This window comes from Corvus moneduloides, chromosome 3, assembly GCF_009650955.1.
Source record: "Corvus moneduloides isolate bCorMon1 chromosome 3, bCorMon1.pri, whole genome shotgun sequence".
NCBI lineage: Eukaryota > Metazoa > Chordata > Aves > Passeriformes > Corvidae > Corvus > Corvus moneduloides.
In genome coordinates, this window is record NC_045478.1 from 107817386 (window position 1) to 107832677 (window position 15292).

Sequence of the window (15292 nt, forward strand, 5' to 3'; positions counted from 1 at the left end):
CGTGGTACTGGATATGTCCTGCCAGTTGAAGCTGGAAGGCAGCTGTGGGCCCAAATTCAGGCTCAGAGTTGCATCCTGCTGTACTCTGGAAGATCAAACTGCAATAACTCAACAGGATGCTTTGAATTGATACCCTGGGGTTGGCATAGAAGAGGGAGCTGTGATGAAGCCACAAAGATTTCTCATTTTAGTGCAAGAGCATCTCAGTCATGGTCTGTGAAAAGGCAGGAGCTGTTGCAGCTTCACAGGCAGCCTGAAGCTACACACTCTGCTGGCCAAGCAGCCCTTGGCAACACACAGACTGCCAGAATCCCACTGGTGCTGTGTCCTTACGTCAGTATCACTTACGCCTGCTGAAAGCAGAGTGACCTGACCACTTAATCTCACGTCTCCCTGGAAGTTGTGCGCAAAAAAGATCCCTCAGTATTTTTGGACACAAGCAAAATTCACAGAGGCCATTGAATGCAGCCACTGTTGCTGAGACACTCTCAGTCACCCTCAGACTTGCTATCCTGTCACTTACTGGTGTTCTTGTGTGTCTCTGGGCTGCAGGACTCTGACTCTCCAAGACACTCGACGGCATCAAACAGCTCCAACCTCAGCAGCCCTCCTAGCCCGGTTTCTCCTCACAAGACCAAGAGCCTCTCCCTGGAGAGCTCTGACCACGTGAGTTGGGACTCATGAACTGCTTCAGCATTCAGATTTGGCATCACATCAGCTTGCTGTCCCCATGGCTGTCCCCTTCACTTGCTCCAGTTCTCACCTTCATCCTCCTAACCCTCCCCATTCCCTGTCTGAAAACGATCTGGGAGTGGGGTACAGAGGAAGGTAAAAGCTGGTTGTCTTCAGCACCGTTCGGCACTGCCTCACCTCCCCAGATCTGACAGCAGCAAATGAGCAAAGCTAGGGTGTTGGTAAATATCAGATGCTGTAGATTTGTATTAGTATTGGTTTCATATTTGTGGTTACAGCTGCTTCATTTTTAAAGACATATTTATCCCACTCCCACTTCCCAAAAGGTAGCGTAAGTAGACCAGACCAGTATCAACAAGAGAAAATTCAGAGGGATTTTGTTTTCATACAATAGCTCATTGTACTGTACAAAAGTAGCACAGAGACCCCCTTCTCCTCCATGGGGAATGATCAGTATGTCAGAGGCACATAAAAGCTTTCAGCCACCACGTTTGAATGTCAATCTGATTGTCGCCAGCAAATCCTTATTGATTAAAATGATGCATATTTTACTACAGTACAGAGTTTAAATAAATACGCAGATGTTAGAGTAAAATACGTATGTATATATTCAAAGAAAAAAAGCATTGTGTATGCAGCAGAAGATGGATGCTTATTTAAGAGAGCCTTTAATTTAAGATTTGTGTTGTCCCTGTTTTCATGCTCGGTGATTTACAGACTCGGAGGCCTGGCTAAAACCTCCCGCAGGACAGAGATTCCGTGTGCGCAGCGCTCGCTGCACTGCTGGCACAGCCCCTGCAGTGCTCTCACAACACTTCTCTCCTCCTGGCCGTAGCAGAACTGAAGCTGTAATTCCTACTTTCCTCATAGTCCCCATCCTTTTCAAAAATGACAGCAGTTGGCAGCAAGGCCCTGTCCCAGCAGCCACGGGCACTGGTCAGCCCGGCGGCTGCCCTGGTTCCGTGTGTGCCACCTGTGAGCTGGAGCCTTGCAGCAGCTACAGGAGAGGTCCTTCAGGCAGCAAGGGAGTTCAATGCAGCTGGATTCAGCAGGAAAACTGTTTCCCTGGGTCAGCCTTTGAGCAGGTTTAACTCAGAAGGGAGCAGCCTTCCACATCTCCTTGACCATCCCTAAGCAGCAAACTCTTAGTGTCATTACCAAATACTGGTTGCTAATACACATCAGCCAAACGAGTGCCCTTAGCCCAAAGCTGGCCCTGGCTGGCTTTGCTCTCACTGTAGCAATGAAGAACCTTGAAGACTGACCTCACACTGTTCACACTGTGGTAGTCAAAGATGCCCAGTGACCCACAACTGCTGCACTGGCAAGGTTGGTTTTCCTCTGCCCCCTACCTGTGCTGTGGGTTTGTGCAATTTGCAGTTGTTTCTATGTGTTCACCTGCTGTTTGGTTCCAAAAGCAGGGCAGGTTGGAGGGCAGGAAGCATTGCAGTGGAAAGCAGAACCCACTGAAGTTGGAAAAATCAATACAAAGCTGAGGTGGTCACCCAGTCGACAGAGTAAAGTGAAAAACTGGTGCACCAATGTATGGTAAGAGGAAGATGTCTCTTCTCTTTAGTTAGCAAGGCAGATGTGCTTTTCATTCGGGACGAGCCTCTCTTCCCAGTAGTATTGTTGCTGACTTCATACTATGACCATACTCAAACACACAAGGGCTTTTTGTATTTAGAATGTTGGGGTTTGTGGGTTTCAGAAACTTGTTATGGCTCTCATAAAACCATTCTGTATTCTTGCAGTCAGCAGTTGTAGAGTTTCACCCACGCAGAGGTGTTTGGGGTTTTGCAGTTTCTGTCTTCCCTAATAGAAGTTATAGGTAAGTTCAAAGCATGTACAGTAATTTCCAGGTATGATCTAAATGTGACATAGGGAACAAGACACAGATCATCTAATCCATTTAATCATGCTGGGTCTCCTAGGTAAGATTTCTCTTTCACTCTGAATCAAGAGGCTTATCCAAGTTTAAGCTAATTCAATGTTACTTTGGGACAGGAATTCAAGAAATTATTGTAGAAACCATCATATCGAATGCCTGTCTCTCTCCTTTTTGGGTATTTCAGAGTAGCAAGCTGGTTGTGTTGTTTGTTTTCACCTCAAACCTACTACTTTGCAAGCCTGGCATTTGAAATTAAAAGCTTTAGCAAACAGCAAAGCATCTGAAAGTAATTCCTCCCAGAAAAGTTTATGTATTTCCGAAGGACAGATAGGCAGGGTGCTATTGGCATTACTGAAATTCCACATCAGCTTCTTTTTAAAGGCTGCATATCGCTTCAAGTATAGCCACTGCTTTTTCGCCACAATTCCCTTGTTTTGGTGAAGCATGTCCACACACTTTTCAAAGCCTTTGCAGACTAGTTTTGTATTTACTGTATGTTGTATTTAAACAATAATCTTATTTTGATGTTGAGAGAAGGCATGTAAAGAGCAGTCATTGAAGACAGAGCAGCCTGCATGGCAGTCCCCTGAGAGAGGGTCACAGGATCTTTTCCCATGGACTTTTTTTTTCACAGTTGTGCTAAAGCTCTATCTGAAAATGGAACCCAAAGAGCCACAACACAGCAAACAATTAAATTGAGTAAACCCCTGTGTTTGCTCGGTTCCAGTGCCTGCAATCTATTGATACCAACCCCTGGCATTTTCAGGCAGAGCTGTGTTACAACACTAAGCTCAGAGGATGAGAGCTCCACAGGCCTACGCTGTTTGTACACTACAATGTCTGAGCCTCAGCAGTCTCTGCTAGGATTTATTTAAGCATTAGTTTGGTCCTGTGCATTTTTATACATGTCTGTTCAAAAGAGAAACAGCAACTGTTCTCTCAGTTGAAAAGCAAATGGCCACATCACTTATTTGAAAAGAGAAAAATTCTCCTAGGACTTCAATAGTTTTATATATTTGGGGACCATTTGGTTACAGACTCAATTTGAAACCACACTCTCTTTGTTGGTATGCATACTGCAGCTGAGCTTTCTAAAGGCTCATTGGGCTAGGAAAAGTAACTTGGTCATTTGAACTGTAAGACTCTTGACTGGTATCTCCAAGGCAATTGTCTCCTGAGGTTTGATGTTTGCTCCTTTGCACTGTAGCACTGCTTCAACTTCACAGGTTGAGGGCTGTGTTTTGTTCTGGGAGCTTAAAATCTCCCACTGAATTCCTGACTGTGGCACATGTTCTCTGTACACAGGATGTGTATCTAGCTGATTTTTTTTCCTTTTGGCTGAGACTGAAGGTGTTTGCATTTTTGACAGTGCTTAAACAGATGGGTTGTTGAGGTTTTGCCTTTTTTTTTTCTCTTCTAATGGCAACAAGGATCTGAACAGATTCAGGCAGCTACTAAGGATTCCAGGTTATAGGATGGAATAGGTTTGGTAAATAGTTTTCCCCTGCACATGTGCACACACAAGTATGTGGCTTCCTCCCACATTTCATAAACCCAAAAGCAGCGTTACAGTACTCTCTTCTCTCTTGCCTTTGGCCTGTAGAAGACAGCTGGTGGTTTCAAAAAAACATTCCTGAGGCTGTGGTGAAGTAGTTGCTTCTTTTCCCCTCCCTTAGTTGCTGTGGCTTGTTAAGAATGTGCATTTTGCCCATTTAAGTGAGTTTCAAAACTGAGTCAGGAATGTTCTCTCCTTGATTTGATTCTGATGAGTTACAACCCAGGTGTGTTATTCTCAGGTATATGGCAGAGGGAAGTTAAGGGTCTTGCCATACCAAAAAAGTCCAAAAAGCATTGTTTATTTATAGGAATGTAGTTCAACTGCACCTAACTGGTTCATAGTGTGTGTCAGCCTTTCCAAACAGAACAGTTGGATTATTAATGCAGAAGCAGATTCTGGCCCTGTGTTGTATTGCATGGCCAGACCCTGAATGATAGGACAGACATGCTCTTGGGTGGAAAAAGGGTTTCTTTTCCATTTTGTGAATGCTGTTTAATTTTACATGAATGCATTAAGGGTAAAACTTACTGCAGTGCAAGTACCCACAGCTCCTGAGCCTTAGTCTGAGAATCGAAGTGGCACGTAGCAATTCCTGCTGTGGGTTCTTTTGTTAATACGAGCCCGTTCCATGGAGGAAGTGGGACAACTTTTCTGCACTAACACAAAATGCACCCTTCTGTGCACTTTGTGCTCACACTTTATACAGATAAATACCCCCAGAAGCCGCTCTGCTGCAGGCTTTCCAGTCTGAATTCCAACTCCTCTCATTCCAGCCACAGCTCAGTACAACCTAGTTTCATTCTCCATTTAAGAAAGTCACATCTACAGGGAAGAAATCCACAAACAAACCAGTGTTGCTATACCTGCCTTTTTATGTATGACAGTTTCATATCATTTATTTTTAAAATACGTTTTTTAGGTTTTTCATTGTAATATTATTGTACAGTTTTGCATGGCATAGATGTAATCACTTTTTTGTTTTAGAGTATAAAAGCTGACAAGTGTGCGTGTGGGGGAAAGATTCTGCTTTTTGCCTCTTCTCACTCTTTTGTTTAATGCCCTCAATGTTGTAGGGGACATTGTAAGAGATTCTCTGCTACAGAACAATGATGTAGATTCTTTTGCACAGAAATATTTAAGGTGGAACAGTCAACAATGTAAAAATGACTTACCACCAATATTTTATGTTGGTAACACACTTAATATTAACCTCCTTTGATGTACTGCAATAAAACAGGGAACTGTTAGAAATGCAGATGTTCTGTCTTTTTTTCCCACCTCCCCACATTAAGCTTTGAGGAGGAAATGGAAAGGGGATTGATGGTGCTCTTGAAGATACAACACACTGGTTCTAACACATCTGCACAAGTGCACAGTGAGAAGGAATATGTGAGAAAATCTATTTCCCTTTAACAGCTTTCAGGAAAAATGACCAGATCCTTTTGAAAATACAAAGGCACTGGATACTTTGCTATATTGAACTACAGTTTTCGTGACCTTTTCCTTAGGTCACCTGTGCTGTGATTGACCTAAGAAATAGGTAAAGAGTTGTGGTCAGTGCTTTTGATGTTCCTCCTTCATTTGTAGTTACACTTCAAACGTTTCAGCTGTCCTAGTGCTAGAGGCTGGATTGTTGGTTAGTTCTGAGCTACCAACATCACACTGACCTTCATACACTTTTAAGTAAATCTCAGAATTCCTGTGAAGTTTTGCATGTGCCCTGACCCTTTCCTATAATCTACCAGTTCCTCACAAGTCAGCCTGGAATTTTCCCCTGTACTAAAGAGTGTTGGTACATCTTCCTCTTCATTCATTCCCCTGTTGGTGTAATGTTGGAAATGGCCTCACTGTGCCTTGGGAAGTTTAGATCAGCTATTAGGGAAAATTTCTTCACAGGAAGGCATGTGAAATACGGGAACGGGCTGCACAGGGAAGTGGCAGAGTCACCATCCATGGAAGTGTTCAAAGGATGTGTGGATATGGCACTTAAGGATGTGGTTTAGTGGTGAAAAAGGTGGTGCTGGGCTGAGGGTTGGTTCTGATAATCTTAGAGGTCTTTTCCAACCTTAGCAATTCTGGGTAAGTTCTGCTTTGGTATCTGCTTCAGTCACCCCCCTGCAGCAGGAATACAGGACCGTGCTGTTACTCATCCCACGCTGCCAGCAGTGCCAGCCTGGGCATTCTTCCATCACCAAAGCCTACCAGCACTCCCCTCCAGGAACAGGCACCATGATTCCCATTTCTTTCAAGGCCTTTGTCTGTCTTGCTCCTGTCCCTCTCCTTCACTCAAAATGATTACTTTCTCAGCCCTTCACTCCAATTCATGTGGATTTAAGCCCCCATGGTTCATCGCCTTCAGGCAGCTGCTGTAGCTCTGGGACAGACCCTGGTTCCTGTGCTCTGACTTTTCAATCAGTGCTTTATTTTGGATTTCCCAGGGGGCCAGTTGCACAGCTGTGAAGGTCTTGGGAAATGGGCCTTGTGGTGTAAGGGATCTGGGCATTAGAAAAGCAGAAACTGAACTGCATGTTCCACTCCTGTTCAGCTCCTCAGCATTCATTTTCTGTTTTAATGCAGCAGCCAGGTTGACTAAAGAAAGGAGGTAGGAAAACCACTGCTACCAGAGGTAGCCTGAATCTTGGTCCTTTAGAATGGAAAATCACTGTCACCAGGCGGCAGCTTTAACCTCCAGCTTGCCCTGTGCAAAGAAATGGTTTCACAAGAGATTTTTCTAGAACATAGAAGCTTCCTGCAGGACAGAAAGAGTCACATCCTCAAGCGGCAAGTGTACAAGCAAATGCAGTGGCTGGCACAGATCAAGTGTTCTGCTCACTGTACATTGTCACAACTTCTCTGAGCCAGAGGTTCCAGCTCACATTTTCTGCACGGCTGTTCCTCTGACATGCAATTCCTCCTGTCACAAATCTCTCTGGACAAAGCTACAGCCATTATTAATGCTTTTAGAGCATACACAAAAGGCCAGGAGAATTAGGGACTGAGAGCTCTAATTAGCTCTCCTAATAAAGCAACATCTCAGCTTCTCTGAGTTGCTACCCTCTTGCAAATGCAAAACAACTCCACTGTTCAGCTGGATGTTATTCCTAAACACTCTTGGGAAGGGGAATGTTTGCTAGGAGTTGAGCACTCTTGCCCCAGCATGGTATACACAAGACGTGAATGAGTGCTTACTGGAAAAGTGAACTGTAGTGCTCCAGCTTATTCTGCTGCCTTTGCAAGTTCTCTGAGCATGCTGGCCTTGAATCTTCAGTTGCAGAAAATCTGCTCTGAAGCTCACCTAGTCTAATTCCCTTGTCAGCTTCTTTACTTTTTAAACTTTAACATAAGCATTTAACAGCTCAAACAACTCTGCTGTTTTTACAGCTGCAAGGTCTATATCCAAAGGAGAAAAACTAAACAGTGTCTAGCAGAACTCAAAACAAGGAGAGTTTCTCTTTGTACACTGATAAACTGCTTGATGCAAAACTATTACTTCACTGAACAGCAGGGTTAACTCTTCTCAAAAGGTTAAGAATAAGCTGACCAGCATTTTGAATTAAACTGCACTGCATCTTGTTCAACAAAGTCTTAAATGAAGTGGCTTATATGTTTATGGCTTTGGAATAAAGATAATACTATACCCTGTCTTCCTGTTTCTCAGAGGTGCCTTCTGAGAGAGACCATTTATTCACTTACCTGGTTCTTTCGCTCGGGTAGTGTCAGCTGTCAGGATTGCACACATGCTGAAGTGTAAGATCAGACAACCTGGGCCTTCCTGGGCTCTGTTAACTGAGTAGGACCTGCTGGTAAATACCTGGCCCTTGCCAGGCAAGGACACCTGCCTTATGAGCTCCAGGTAAGCCTCAACTCCCAACAGCTTTCTTCACAAGTGGAGGAAAGGCAAAAAGACTTGTGTTCAGGAGACTGCTAACAGAGCAATTGAAACAAAGGAAGATTAGAAAACAAGTAAGTTACCAGGGATTTTCATGGCAAGACAGTGTTGTCAAGTGTTGAGGCTGATGTCCTGGCTCCCGGTAAATGTGTCACCATCACAGCCAGCACTAGTGCCACAGCTGCAATGATGGAGGCATCAACAGGCCACAGGTGGCTGGCCTGGCAAGGGCAGCAGCAATTCCTTGAGCAAATGACTGCAGCAAGAGGAGACCTGGGAGCTGCTGCTTCTGCTCAGCTGCTGTTTATGCCCCAGAACAGGACACTGCTCACTGGAGTGTCTGTTCCCACACCAGAAGATGACACAGCCACAGGCAGCAGGCCCACCGCACAAGCACTTTTTTATTGACATCAGTAAGTCGTACAGGGACAGGCTTTGTACAAAAACCTACAAAAGTCAATTTCCTAGCTTGACTCCAAGAGTTTAAAACTGTGCATCTGGTTTGAACTGTGTGACATTTCAGCCGGAGCTGGAGCTGCTCACCAGAGACAGGAGATGTTTGTCTGCCTTGCTGCAAGTTCTGCCTTACAGAGAAACACACAGACGAGGGTCTTAGTCAGGAGTCCAGCAAGCAGTCGGTGTCAGAGTTGTAGCTTATCTAACTCGCCCTCAGGAAAGCTGAGACCTACCAGACAGTGCAGAATCCCACTATTTGTGCTCAGGTATAGCTCTGCTGATTACATATTTGACTCCCAGAACTGAGATGGGTTGTGACAGTGTGTATCTGTGTGTGTTTAAAAGAGACTGACACTCAATTCTCGGACTTTTAAAATACTTCCTATGTTTAGCTTGCAAGCCAAAAACAAGCAGAAAGCATAAAACTTCTACTTACACACACGCCCCTTGCATTAAATCAATGTCAGTAAAATCCAGGAGGGTACTCAGACTGCCACCATTTGACTTGCAAAAACATGGGGGAGGTGCTGGATGTGTCTGTGGTAGGGAACACCTTGGTATTTCATTCTATAAATTCACAGTATGAAAACTACTTGAATTCCACCTCAGCTTGAAAGAGGGAAGGTTTTTAAAAAACAATTTGTGGAGAATTACAAATAGATTTCAATATTAAATTCTAAAAGGCTCTCGTCCTCCTGCCCCTACTTGTTATAAAATGCTCTCAATATGCAGCCACCATCACAATGTTAGAAATGGATTCAAGGTTGCCAGCTGGTGCCTTGAAGCAGCACAGAAGCACTCAGAGTTTCCTGCAAGCTGTGGGCTGTGCTGGCAGTCCAGGTGGGACAGACACAGCAGGAAAGAGCAGCTTTGTCCTCGTGGAATGCCCACTTGGCTTCCAGAGCAAGGGGCTGCTGCATCTCAAGAGGATGGAGAGCTGGGGAGCAATGCAGGGGAGGCTTAGAACGCTCTCTGCAAGGCTCAGCTGAACTGGGCCCTCAGAACAAGGCAAGTTCATTCTTACTACTCCTCTGGCTTCTTACCCCTACTGCTCCAGTATTTGCTATATGCCTCTTGGAACATGTTTTTGCAGGGAATTTTGGCCTTCAGTTTGGTGCAGATCAGGAAAGAGCCCCCCATCTTCCGATGAAGAGAGTAGGTCTCCTCTGGTGGGGGGATGAGCCGATGCTTCAGCATGATTGGGATTAAACCATGGATCTTTTCAGTGGTGCTTTGGTTGCCAAAATCAAAAGGCTCCTCAGATGCAAAAGCCTCTCCCAAGATGAGGACAGCATTTAAGTGGGCATCTTCCATTTCCTGCCCAAAAGGAAAGAGGGATAAGTAACATCACTAACCATGACAAGCACCAGGAAGGAAAAGAAATGCTAGTGCTAACAGCAGCAGCTCAGGAGAAATAGCCCTGTCCATGACCAAGGGAACCTCCAGCCCCCAGCATGACTGAGGAACATTTAGTTCATACAGTTTTGAGCAACTAAGCCTTCCAGAAGACCATATTCCCAGCCATGAAATTTCAGGAATTGTCATCACCCACAGGGTCTTTCAGGGGGAGAGAAGGAAGGACAGTGGTTTTGGGGCCTCCTCATTACTCCTCCTGCTCCCAAAAGGAAGTTAGAACAAAAGCCAAAAGCTTCTTTACCCTCCTCCCTCATCCTTATCAACAGGGCTTTTAGACTGACACTTTTACCACATCAAGAAATCTGGGGAAGTTCACAGACCCGCAACCACCTTATCTGTGGCCAGCACCAAAATCAGACCCTTCTGCTCCATACCTTGATTTCATAGCCAGTGAGGAATTTCATTTCAATGGACTTCTTCAGCACTCTCTCTCTGTCCATGTCAGCAGCTGCCTTGATTACCTGAGGAGGAGGAATACTTTCAGGAGAGCCAAGAGATGAGTGAACAATGCTTTGAGCACAGGACAGCTGCACAGGCCACAGGAGCACCTGGCAACACCACCCACCTGCTGACTTCCTTGCCTCTGTCCTCCCTTCAGGGGCCTGCATGCTGGGCAGGTTAAGAGCCACTGGCAAAAAGATACAGCTCTTTCCAACACATGGCCCAGAGAATGTAAGGGACAGCAAAAAAGCTTCACGAATAGCTCCTCTCCCAAAGAAACAGCAGAGCCAACTGTGAGCAGCTTTAGGTGGCAGCTGCTGGCCCTGGCAGCCCAGTTACCACGTGCAGAACATGGTGATCACAAATGTTTGACTTCGCATCAATTTATCTGTCTGTGGAAAAGCTAGAAATCTCTGGAAGAGGCAGGGAACAAGCAATGTCTGCATACCTTCATGTAAAACCCACAGAATTCTGGGTGCTCTGATAACACCCTGCTGCCCAAGCCCCCCAGCAGCAAGCAACACTGCAGTTCACTTTTATGAACATCCCAACTCAGAGAGGCAGCAGCTTGCAGCACATGGGTAGACAGCCATGGCAAGGGATGAAACAGGAACAGAGATCGCTCTCTTGCCTCCAGCCCTGCTTCCCTCCACACCCAAAGTGTATTTGGGTACAAAGTGATAACAGCTAAGAGTATTTGAAAATCAAGTGCAGCTCTCTAGGACACAGTGCAAGTCCTCACCTCTATGTAGACATCTGTGAACTTCTCATCAAACCCTCGCGTTGCTCCGAAGTCCAGCAGGGCCACCTGGGAATGGACAAACCCATCTGTATTACAGAGCCAACCGTTCTGGTAGAACGTGATCTTAAGAATGCTCCTGATGTCTTCAGGAAGCTCAGCTGGCTTTCCCAGAGCTCTTCTCTGCATCCCAACTGCTCCTCACTCCTTTATTCCCGGTCTGCCACCTGCAGCTTTCCCACTGACCACCTTCAGCACAGACCCTGAGGCTAAGGAAGTAGCTATGACTGACCCAGGGCCATGGGTACAGCAGCCCTGCTCTCCTGCTGAGCCCTAGTGAGGGCAAGTGGCAAAGGGAGGTTTCCCTGTGCTATCTGCCCATGCCTCAAGGACAGGAATCTGAGAGAACCTCAGTAAGGGCTCATTAAACTCTGGGAGTGGGGAATAATGAAAATCTGGTGAACACCAATGTTTGTATAGGCAGAACAGTGGCTGCTTGGGCTTACCTTGTGCAGCTGAGGGTCATAGAAGAAGTTTGACCAGTTGGGGTCAGTCTGCATGTACCGGAACTCAAACAGCTCCCGCAGACACAGCACCAGGATGTTGTGACAGATCTTCCAGAACAAGGAGAGACAAGAAACAAGTCAGGAGGGCAGCAAGCCCTACTAACACCTGTAACTTAGAGCAGGCATCAGCAAACAGGGAACACATCACCACACCAGCAGGAACCATCTCTCTATGCTGCCAAACTCCTGCAGAGGTAAAGGAGCACCTCTCAGCAACTCCCAGCCCACACCTGCCATGGGACATCCTTAGCAGATGGCACAGATGCTCCAGTGCTCATCCAACTGCATTTTGGTTCTGCCTTTTAACTTTCCAGCCTTGACTACACATGGGGTGGCTGCAAGAACGGGAATCTTGCATGATACACAGACCCACCAAGTACCCCTTCTGTGGGCTCAGCACTGACCCAGCATGAAGGGGGAGCAGCAGAGCCACACCTTGGGACCAACAGGCACAGAGAAGCAAGAGTACCAGTCCCTGAAGAACCCCCTGCTGAATTCCATACTCCAGCAGAACTTTTCTGTGAGAATTACTAAGCTGGAGCCTGTTCAGCAGAACTGCCAGCCACACTCTGCCCCTCTCCAGCTTCTGCAAAGCTGAGTGGAACATCACAGCCAAGGTGGAAGGAGGAGAGCACCAAATGCAAGCCAGACCCCGCTACAGGACGCTGCCATTTGGGTCAGAAGACAGAGGGTCAGCCAGGCCAGTTGCTTATAGGAAAGAAGGGCTGCTCATGCAGCAAGACCCCAGCTCACAGCCTTTTAAAATGAGTGCTGGTGATAGAGCAGCTCATTGCAGGGAACAGTCCCTAAGAATAGGCAGCCAGCTCTGGCACAGCTTCAAATCTAATGTGACATTGAGATTTGTTTATCCAGAGGAACAGACTCTGCCCTCTTCCCGAGTAACCTGCTAACAGCTGACAGCTCACACCAAGAAACACACACACACACACACATCCAAATACCAGGACAGTTATTTCTGCTACTAGAACAGCTGCTTGTCCCACCACAGCACTCCGATCCCTGGCTATATTCAACACCAACGCCTACCTATCCCCACATCCCTGCTCCTGTTTACTGACAGGTACTTTTCCAGCAGCCCTGTGCAGCACACGTCAGTCCTGCAGGAGATGACACCCAACTGCTTGCACTGGGATGATGCTGCAATTCTGCCCAGAAGAGCAGCTGCATAAGACCCCTTTTCCCCTTGCTGACAGTCCCTCCCAACCTTAAGGTAATCAGAAATGGCATCACCACACAGCAAGGCTACCTCCCCTTCAGCTGCCCTTGCCATTCACCCCCTCCAACCCCTCCCTGCTGAGTGCTGGTGCCTGCAAGGCCCAAACAAGCCTGGAGAGACTCCAGTGTTACTGCCACCTTCCCTAAACAAGTCTTCCTAGAGGCTCCAGCCCGTCCCTGACTCCAGCCCTGCTCAGGGTTTGCCGTGCCATGAGGCATGCCCCAGTCTGGCAGTCACGGGCAGGCCGAGCAAGGGCAGAAGTACAACCTCCCCACTTTACCTCATTTCGGATCTCCTGGCTCAGCCCTTCAGCTTGATCCAAGGGAAAGCCAGACACCAGCTCTGTGGTGAGCACATGCTTGCTGCACAGTTCATCTATTACTCTTGGGACATAAAAGAAGGGATGGTCTTTCAGCAGCTCCCTAGGGATGGAGAAAGGAGAGCAAAAGGTTTAGGAGCCCTGAGAGCAGACAAACCCATCAGCAACACCTCACAGAGCCCTTCACCAGCCTCTCTCCACACCCTAGCTGGGGCTGTCAGGATGTTCTCCTCAGCAGTTACAGTAAGGATTAACTCAGCAGAAATCCTGCCAGTGCCTTACAGCTGCTGCCAGCTTGTGAGGTCGCATCTCCTGCCAGGGCAGTGATACTAAGAAAGCTCCAGGCCGGTGCATCAAGGGGCACTGGGCTCTTCTGCTCACCCCACTTGGCTTCAGGGCCAGACTATACACATGGAAGAAAGGGCTTTGCCAAGGGGAGCCATGCCACAGGGAAGTTCTGCAGCAGGACAGGAAGAGCATCCAGCCACCATGTAAAAACAACCCGGATGCTATGGCAAGCCAAGGGAGCAGGCAGCACTGGTGGTGGTAACTGCTGTAAGAGAGCTGAACTGAGAAGCTCCTAGGCTGAAGGATGGGACAAGTTCACAACAGGTGACCTAAGAACACACAGAAGAGCACTGCAACCCAGCCTCAGGAGTTACTGCAGCACCTTCACGTGTGGCAGAACAGACTGACTTGCATGGGAAGAGAGAGGATAGGTGATCCCATTTCAGCTGACTGAAGCCATGCCCAGCTGAGACAAGGTGGTGATTCTGGGGGATAGCTCAGGCCACAACCACACACCCTTCCCCTGTGCCACATGGCAGGGCACAGCAGTCAGCTCCCCACCATCCCTGAAGTTAAGTAACCTCTCCTGCCTTTCACACCCACACACAGAGAAGGGGCTGAAGGCACTGGTAGGAACATACTGGAATTTCCTTGCGCAGGCAGCTTCTCTCAGGTAGTCACACTCCAGGGCCAGCTCTCTGCTTACAACTTCAATCAAGTGCTCCGGGAACAAACCTGAAGGTCAAACAGCAGAGGAGAGAGCAGGCTTAGAAAAAAGGATCTCCTCAGGCTAAGCTTTCCAGAGCTGCAGCTGAGGAGCAGCCTGCTATCCAGCCAACTCTGAGCTGAAGAGTACAGGAGGCCCCAGAGAGCCAAGGTGTATTTCCAACTGGATGCAGGTTGTGCAGTAATTCCAGGCCCAAGCTACACAGCTGCTCCTAAGTCAAGGTACATCCACACCACTGTTCTATGCAACAGAGCTCTGTCCTCTCCCAGCTCCCACCCCACAGCCCAAGCTGTCTGTTCCTGCTATCGGCATGGCTGTGCAGGGACACACACCAAAGACAAGCACCCAAACACTGAGCAAAAGCAGTAGAAAAAGGCTCCAAATTTTATCTGCCTCCAAGTGGGAGCAGGCACTGCCAGGTAGAAACAGTCAGCATGACTAATACAGTGCACTGCAGCAGCAGCACGTAGCCAGGGCCTGAGATGCCAAGCCCAGTCTTCTTAGTCTTGAAGTTGGAAAACCAATCTATTTCTTGGGCCAGACACAGCTGGGGCTGCAGCAACCCCTGCAGGGCCCTGCTGAGCCACCACAGAGAACAGTCCCAGATTTTGTCAGCACCCAGCCTGATTTTAGAGCAGCATTCATACAGTCCCACTAAGATTTACAGCTGCTGCAGGCAGGTATTTGGAAAAAGGAGTATTAAGTCCTGCATTCTCTGTAGGAAAAGGGACTTATCCATGTGCTGGGACACTGAGCAAGTTCTAAGATTGACAGTTCTCCACAACTCTGACTGCAAAGAACAGAGAACATCTGGGAAGAGCACAGAATGACACGTATGGAGGGCTCCAAGGAAACAGGGAGAAGAATGAGTTCTGCCAAATGTGCCAGAAAATCATAGGACAAAGCAAAACTACCTCACCTGAATACTGCCCACACCCCAAGCCTAGAAATGCATCAAAAGTGAGTATTGCCAGGCACTTTATACTTAGCCAAGAATCCCTATGGGTGTGTCTCTATAGAGAGCACACAGAGACAAGTGTGGGTTACTCCAACAGGTGTGTGCATACACATG

The 15292-nt window shown here is 47.2% G+C and overlaps 2 protein-coding genes across 10 annotated transcripts in view; one reads left to right on the plus strand and one right to left on the minus strand.

Moving 5' to 3' along the window:
• The window catches only part of CDC42BPA (CDC42 binding protein kinase alpha), a 184279-nt gene extending 178886 nt beyond the window's left edge, over positions 1–5393 (plus strand). For all 8 annotated transcript variants that reach the window (XM_032103270.1, XM_032103260.1, XM_032103263.1 and 5 more), the window contains one exon: positions 553–5393. In XM_032103270.1, coding sequence (XP_031959161.1) covers positions 553–684 — 132 coding nt within the window. In that variant the 3' untranslated portion in view covers positions 685–5393. The remainder of the gene's footprint in view (positions 1–552) is intronic.
• Positions 5394–8411: 3018 nt separating this feature from the next.
• COQ8A (coenzyme Q8A) overlaps positions 8412–15292 on the minus strand; it is a 42975-nt gene continuing 36094 nt past the window's right edge. For both annotated transcript variants that reach the window (XM_032103271.1, XM_032103272.1), the window contains exons 10-15: positions 14135–14228; positions 13167–13308; positions 11590–11697; positions 11087–11152; positions 10278–10364; positions 8412–9804 (exon numbers count right to left, since the gene is read on the minus strand). In XM_032103271.1, coding sequence (XP_031959162.1) covers positions 9511–9804; positions 10278–10364; positions 11087–11152; positions 11590–11697; positions 13167–13308; positions 14135–14228 — 791 coding nt within the window. In that variant the 3' untranslated portion in view covers positions 8412–9510. The remainder of the gene's footprint in view (positions 9805–10277; positions 10365–11086; positions 11153–11589; positions 11698–13166; positions 13309–14134; positions 14229–15292) is intronic.